General features: G+C 35.7%; 1 protein-coding gene across 1 annotated transcript; it reads left to right on the top strand.

Moving 5' to 3' along the window:
• The first annotated feature begins 779 nt into the window (after window positions 1–779).
• Window positions 780–7471, top strand: LOC141301112 (interferon-induced GTP-binding protein Mx3-like). Its single transcript, XM_073831362.1, has 13 exons — window positions 780–1071; window positions 1441–1548; window positions 1650–1760; window positions 4321–4475; window positions 4551–4689; window positions 4797–4995; window positions 5341–5419; window positions 5517–5639; window positions 5958–6090; window positions 6194–6337; window positions 6470–6546; window positions 6649–6858; window positions 6937–7471. The coding sequence occupies exons 1-13, from the start codon at window positions 882–884 to the stop codon at window positions 7165–7167; spliced, it is 1899 nt and encodes a 632-aa protein (XP_073687463.1). The 5' UTR covers window positions 780–881; the 3' UTR covers window positions 7168–7471.
• Window positions 7472–8251: the final 780 nt, after the last annotated feature.

Genomic DNA, 8251 nt, shown 5'->3' with positions numbered 1-8251 from the left:
GTCATTTGTTCCTGTGTTATTCATTAATGACAGAACAATATTCTGAAGTTTTACCAATAATAATAAGAAGAAGAGGAAATGAATTGATTAAAAACATATCAATGTCTAATTGAGATTCGTCATATCATTCTTATCTAACATGAACTTTGGTTGGTGGAGCATGCTACCATGTCAATACATTTCTTAAACTATAAAAGTGTAACAGAACCTCACCCCTTCTCTATATCTTTATATCAGTAAACTGTATAAAATACTGCATTCATGCCATGTCGTAATTACCCTAACTTCAAGATGATGACACATGGTGTTTTATTTAAAGCTGTATCAATGCCTAAATGACGCTTGATCTGTGTGACACTTCATTTGATGATTTTTTCTTTTAAATAATGATGTTTATTCTTAGGTTTTTGTTAACAGTTATGTAAGTTAGGGTTATGCCTTACATCTTATGTTGTTAAATTAGTGTCTTAGTGTCTATATATCCATGACACAGTGCACCTTTTAGTACATATATCAGTTTGTAAAAACGTTAATTGTGTCACAGGAATAATCAAACCTAGCATGAGACAACTTCGGATGAACTTTAATTAATCTTTGCTACTGCCTTTTTGTGTTGGTTGTGTCAGTACAGTTTTACTATAAAGGTAATACATTTAGTTGCTAAATAAAGTTACTCATTAAATGACTCACACAAGACACAGGTTACTGTTTAACAGTTTTATGGTGGTTTTATTGCTGAACAGCTTGGGATGTGACACCCAAAGAACACAGTACAAGAAACATATCGCATCAGTCAAACATTTGAATGCATTGTGTATGATTACACAAAACAAGAAGTTCGTTTTTTTTCTTATGCACATTTTTATATTTGCAGTCAGAAAATGAACGGAGAGGTTCACACTCATTTAGAAAAAAGCATTCGTCCATACATTGATCTGATTGACACCCTGCGGTCAGTTGGCATTCAGAAGGACTTGGCATTACCGACTATTGCAGTGATTGGAGACCAGAGTTCTGGAAAAAGCTCTGTGTTGGAAGCACTGTCTGGAGTTGCGTTACCAAGAGGGAGCGGTGAGAACAAATTTAACTCTTCTTTGCTATTGGATATTCATACACACTCAGTGACCACTTTTAGGTACATCTCTCAAATATTTCTTTATTGGTTTGAGTTCTGGTGACTGTGGAGGCAGGATGGATCGAGAGATTCATGTTGTGCACTACCAAGTCACCGCAGAAAATAGCTCTGGCAACTTCAGATTGGCTGGTCAGATATTTGCATCAATAAGAAGATGTACTGGTAAACTGAGAGTATTTACAGTTAAATTGTAATTAAAGTATGCTTTCTTTTTGCCATCACCTGCACTGTTATAAAGCACTTGTCACATAATTCTCCACTTTCAGTTTTTCTTTTGATTGCTAACTCAACTGTGTTGGCTGTAGGAATTGTCACCAGATGTCCATTAGAGTTGAGGCTGAAAAAGGTACCAGGAGTCAAGTGGAAGGCTATTTTAACTTACAACAAGAAAGATACATCTGTGAATTCCTCAGGTTAGTAGTACTGCTTGCAATGTCTTTTGTTTTCTTAATCAGAAGGGTTTCTTTCAGCTGGATCACTTTTACAACTGGATTAAAATCACGTTTTGTTGCAGGTCCTATTAAAGCCAGCAAACTGGGGAGTGGAAAGGCAGCACAGTTATCTCACAATGAGGAGAAATTTGAATTTGCAGATCCTTCATTAGTTGAAAAACATGTTGCAGAAGGTTAGTAAAACTGCTGGTAATCAGTGTTACTGGTATACATAATAAAATGAAGTCAAAATTTTTTTGGGAATAAATTCATTATCCCTGCAAACATGCATGCACTGGCCCTTTATGGGCCCTCTTACATCTGCCTGCAAAACCGGAGGCTGCATTTTCAGGACCGCATTATAGGACCCTAGGTTTTTAGTGACAACGCCACCTACCGAATTAGAGGACCAGCGAAGATGGATAACTATCAGAGTGTGAGTATTAAATGTGAATCAAATTTTATTTGTTTAACATTAAAAACAATGCATGTGATGCATTTCATTGGAAAGTTAATGTAGCCAACGTGATGGTGATTTGTTAAATAGTCTTGAATGCATAGCCATCATATATTAGCCTCTTATGCTGTAAAATGAATTGTTAGCACATTCATTTAACAAAACTGTTGCATGATAAGCCTGTGTTGACTTATTGACAGCACAATAAACTGTAGCATGTTCGTTCTAAAAGCTTGTTAATTACTCATTGTTTTTCCATTTTAATTCAGTTAAAATAATCGTAATTTTTTAACTGTCATGTGCTCACAGCTTGTATAACGTTACCCCACAATACATGTTATCAGTAGCCTACATCTCTTCATTTTGACATGATTTTATAATGTTGGTTGAGACATATGACATTTTAATAGTGAGACATAACAGAGAGGCCATAATAATTGACTGTTAAAATACCACATGTTAGATTGTTCATATAGCTATTTACATTTCGGCTACGTTCCTATAGCCTGTACTGATATGTTTTGGCTTCGTTCAGACCTGTGTATATTTCAATTAATAATTTTCTTTTGATAGGCCATCATACACGGTCTGGCTGGGCTTCAGAATTTGTCTCTGCAGGATGCTGAGCAGGCCTTCCTCTCTGGTCCTGATTAGGTAAGAGTAGAAAATGGAATTGTTTTTATGCAATGTCCAATGTATCCTTCTTTAAGCGTTAACAGTATTTCTGTTAACCTAACAGTGATTATGTTCTCCTAAATATATATAGATATATTATATATTTAAAATATATTTATTTAAATATATATACAGATAATATTAGAGAAATACAGATAATATTGGAGAAATCAGTAACGCTGAAATGCTTCAATATGAACAGCAGGTGTCACTGCAGTTCATGCTGAAAACTTGGAGTAGAAAATGGATTTTATCTTTGAAAAAAATCTAGCTTTGTTCTTAGTTATTACTGAGGTTATTTTATCTAAATTTATAGTGATTATGTTATCCTAAATATATATAAATAAATATAAGGTCAGGAAAAGTCATGTCAGTAATATGTTATTTCTATTCAGATTTATTGCATCTCTCTATCTATTGCATTTTTTTCTCAGTTCAGATTGGCTTTATTGACATGTTTTAAGAACCTTTGTTCCTACAACATCAAAATACTTTTTTTCCCCCCAAATCTTTAAACCGTATGCAATAATAGTATTATGAACATTAATTGGTATGAAGATTAATATTATTTTTGTATCGTATATGTGTGTGCGCTCTGTGGTAACTAAGATCTTTTAAATATGAAATTTAAAATTAGAGAGTAGAACATGTTCAACTAAATGTTCCTTATTTCATTCACTTCTCTTTCTCTCTCTTAGGAGTCATTGAAGATGTTGTCCATGAAGTTCTATCTATGTGGTTCACGTCATGAACAAATTTGTTTTTGTGTGTCTTCAAGTTCAGTTGTAATATATTATTTTATAAAATATACACAATCTTAAACCTACTCCCAGAGTCATCATTGTCTTCCCTCTGTACTTGAAAATGTGGTCAATTTAGTGACTGAGAAGACTTTAACATGATTCCTTGTTTATTTTACTTGAGTTATTATATTATGCTGCTTAGATCCAATAACATCCCTAGGAACCAGGTTTGATTGCAATAAAGAAAGTAGCATTTGGGTGTAATAAAACTTTTAAAAACTCTAAAACTCTAATGTAGTTAAAACTGGGTGGAAATACTGCCTTGGTGGCACATTTTTGGTCCTCCAAAACTAGGGTCCTGCGGTTCTCTGACTTGGTGGGTGGCGCTGTCACAAAAAACTGGGGTCCTAGAAATGCGGCCCTGAAAGTGCAGCCTCCGGGACTGCAGACAGATAATATTGCCCGGTGGGCTGCCAGTGCCTATACAGGGCCCACACTATTAACCTACAACAATACATCTGTTTCACTTTAAATACTTTTCAGCTACTAAAACTTAAGTTTACTTTAGTTACTATAACTTAATCAAGAATTTCTTCTCTTCTGTGTCAGTCAGTCCGTCTCTTGGTGCTGCAGACACACAAAAAAACTATCCCTTGAAGTACAATAGCCTCTTGACAATAGCTTGTTTTTTCTCCGTTTCTCTCTTTTCTTGGCAGATGTTTGACAGTATTTCTGAACTGGCTAAGAACCATTTGTGTCAATGAAACGTACTAAAGAGGAGCTTCAGGCTCTAAGATGAATCTATTTTTATTCACACTGCTTTAAAGGACCTTTTTTTTCCTATTAAACATAGTTAAGTTTGCAGTTTGTTTTCTACAGCCCAGGATGAACTGGCAGGAAGAGGCGTAGGAATATCTGATGAGCTCATCACTTTAGAGATCATGTCACCAGATGTGTGTGACCTTACTCTGATCGATCTACCTGGAATCGCCCGAGTCCCAGTAGAAGGACAACCAGAGGATATTGGAAAACAGGTGAGTCCTATAATCAGAACGTGCACTTCATATTTACTATCAATCCAATTTTAAAACTATGTCTATTTCTTGTAGATAAAACGGCTGATCATGAAATATATTAAAAAATGTGAGACTGTAAACCTGGTTGTGGTCCCTTGTAACACTGACATTGCAACAACAGAAGCCTTACAAATGGCACAAGAAGTAGATCCTGAGGGCATAAGGACTATCGGTAATGATGCAGATGATCTGCACAACATCTAATATCTCACCAAATATCTTACGGCATGTTTGTCAGCAAATGGACCATTATAAAATAGCTATTTTTAATTTTTACAGCCATTTTGACCAAGCCAGACCTCATAGACAAGGGAACCGAGAAGAACATTCTGAAAATAGTCAACAACGAAGTGATTCCTCTCCGCAAAGGTTACATCATGGTGAAGTGTAGAGGACAACAGCAGATCAATGATGAAATTCCTCTGGAGGAGGCGGCACAAATGGAGAGAGATTTCTTCCAAAACCATGACTATTTCAGGTTACATACTGAACAGAATAATTAAGTTTTTGCACGTATTAATTTCTCAATTTAAAATAATTTAGATTTTTTTTTAACTCATAAAGTAAAAATGTTAGGGTGGTACAGAAAAAGAAAAAATGATGGTTACACTGTGCTATTAAATTAAATGACAACTGACTGTGCAATCACACCATTGTAAAAGTTTGCCTCTGCTAATGCATCCTAAAATGGCTTTATTCATGTGTTTTTTTTTAAATGCGCGTTTGGCCATTATTTATTTATTTGAAGAGAATCTGTTTATTAAGCTAGAGTATATAAACTAAAATAAGCCACCTTGTAACAAGTGCTCATCTTATTTGACAGATGCCTTTTGGAAGAGAATAAAGCAACTATTAAATGTCTTGCCGTCAAACTGACTCAGGATCTTGTTGAACATATCAAAGTAAGTTTCTCAAATTTAATAAATTTAGTAAACTGTACTTTATGGCAGGATGGACTGAGCTACTATGATAAAATTGTATCTTGCTTATCTTTGTCAGAAATCACTTCCACAGCTCAATGAGCAGATAAAAAAGCAGTTGTGGACTGTGAAGAGAGAACTTAAGGTCTGTGAGGATGGACCACCAGATGACCTTGAGGGAGCCAAGGAATTCCTTATTAAAGTAGGACCTCAAGACATCAAGTCTTCTGAGAATTATCATAGGGGTCCATATATATATATTCTATTATTGTATTATTATAAATTAGCACTAAAATTGATCGACTTAGAATTCAGAGAAAAAATTCTAAATTACAAATGTCAATTCTGACAAGTAGATTGCATTTGTAATTAAAAATTTTTTTTACAAGCATAGCTCATTTTGATTTAATTTGTCTTCTGTCCCCCTAAAAAGCTGTCTGTTTAGATAACACCTTCCCAACAAATCCTGTATAATGATAATGTAATAGGCTCATGAAACAAATACAATTTTTTCTCACAGACCTTAAACAGATTCAACGAGCAAATCAAGTCCCTATTATCAGGAGAGCAGATGGCTGAGAAAACTATGTTTGCCCAGCTTCGTGCTGAATTCAAGAAGTGGAATGATCGTCTTAACAGTACAAAGACATCCTGTGAGTATATTTATTTTACATTTAAGAAGCACAATAATTCACTGTTCTTTAATCAGAGTTCAAGGTTGGTTCATTTCATAAATCCATCTTAATTCCAAACAAGTTAACAATGCAAAAGAGTTGAGTGAGAAAAACAGAGGGAGGGAACTGCTTGGCTTCAGCAACTACAGATTGTTTGAGAAGATTCTGCAGGACCATGTGGCTAAACTTAAAGATCCAGCCATTGATTTACTCAATGCCATAAAAGGTACTGTGGAAATCCTCCATTATAAAACCAAAAAATTAGATCACCAACTAAACGACTAATAGTTTTAGCACATCTGAATCGTGGGACATATGTGGCTATTTGTCATTTTGGTTATTTGTATTTCTTCTGAAGACATCGTCATCAAGCAATTCACTGACGTGGTGAGTGAGTGTTTCCGGAACTACCATGTACTTCAGAACACCGTTAAGGTAAATAATGCCCCTCATTTGCTCCTTAAATATTGCAGAAATTATTAATCCAGTTTGATCAAGTTCTCTATCCTTTGTCCTTTTTTACTTGATTCTTTGTAGGACAAAATCAACAACATTCAGTTAACCCAACTAGAAAAGGCTGAGGAGAGAATCTCAGAGCAGTTTGAAATGGAAAACAGGATCTACACTCAAGATCCCATCTTCCTGAAAATCTTGAGTGAGATTACAAGCAAGTCTTTTTCAGAAAAGGAGTTACCCGTCTTAGACAAACAATGCAGTTACAGGCAAATGCTAGAGGCATATTATGAGGTAGATCTTAGATTTCGATAACAAATTGCACTGTGCTTGTGGTGTGAGGACGTAACTTATCTACTCGTTTCCTTTCAGATTGTGGTGCAGAGGATGGCTGATCAACTGCCCTTGATGGTCACCTTTTACATGTTGCAGGAGACTGCTCAGCTCTTGTCTACTAACGTAATGAAATTATTGGAAAAGCCAGATGTGCACGAGCTTCTGTCTGAGAACTCTGACGTCAGCAGAAGACGCAAAGACCTAAGAGCTCGTTTGAAACGTATGACTGCTGCTGAAGCAGCAATTAGCAATTTTTTTAATGACTAGAGAATATATCTGAAAATACATCTAATGTGTCTTCCATCCAATTTCCTCACTTGTTCAAGGATTGCAGGATTTGACAACTTAACCTATAACCAAAGTTCTTAGCTTAATACTTTTAGATTTTTATAATATATACATAAATAAACCTGCTTCTTATGCTAATAGATTTTTTCAGGTTGTTTACCAAAGCAGTACATTTTGTTTCCTAAATTAACTGAAAGTACTGTATCAGTCCGTTAATTACAGTACATTATTTTCGTACTACTTTGTGATCTGATCAAAATTAAAATAGCTCTTTCCTTATTGATTGACCTGCTTGTTTGTTTGTTTGTTTGTTTGTTTGTTTTTTAGAATAATAATATTAGGTGAAAAGCCAATAAACATGTATCCAATGTACTGCTACAGTTGCTGTTACGTTTGCTTAATGTCACCAAGGTAGTGTTCTACATGACAAACTAGATTTAACATAGCATAATTTTTTGGCTAATAAAAAATAATAATTGTAATCTTTTGAGGCCAGTGAAAATTATGGCAAGGCAAGTAAAAGACTGTGTACAGCATGTATTTTTTCCACATTCATTTCGCACTTGTCTAGTACAAATAAGTAAAATGTATACTTTTTTCTTAATTTACCCCCAAAAAATGGAAGTGACAATTCTGAGAAAAAAGTCTGAATCACGAGATGTAAACTCACAATTACCTTTTTTTTTTTTTTTTTTGTTCAATGGCAGAAATCGTCTCGGGTTACGTATGTAACCTGAGTTCCCTGAGGACAGGGAACGAGACGCTGCGTCCTGGTTCAGGACACTATGGGAACTGCCTTCAGCATGACCGGTTCTGAAACAAGGTATAGAACAACGACAGTGAACTTGACACTGTCCAGCGCCAGCCTATGACATCATCAACAGGCGCCTGCTAGTATAAAAGCAGGTGCCTGAGAGCACAACACCATCTTTTTGTCGGACGGAGGTCTGTGCAGGGCCTGAGGCATGGCCCTGAGACGCAGCGTCTCGTTCCCTGTCCTCAGGGAACTAAGGTTACATACGTAACCCGAGACGTTCCCTTCCGGAGGGAACTCTACGCTGCG

Source organism: Garra rufa, chromosome 25, assembly GCF_049309525.1.
Source record: "Garra rufa chromosome 25, GarRuf1.0, whole genome shotgun sequence".
Lineage (NCBI taxonomy): Eukaryota > Metazoa > Chordata > Actinopteri > Cypriniformes > Cyprinidae > Garra > Garra rufa.
Note: the sequence above shows the minus strand (reverse complement) of the source record. Positions and strands in the feature narration are given on the sequence as shown.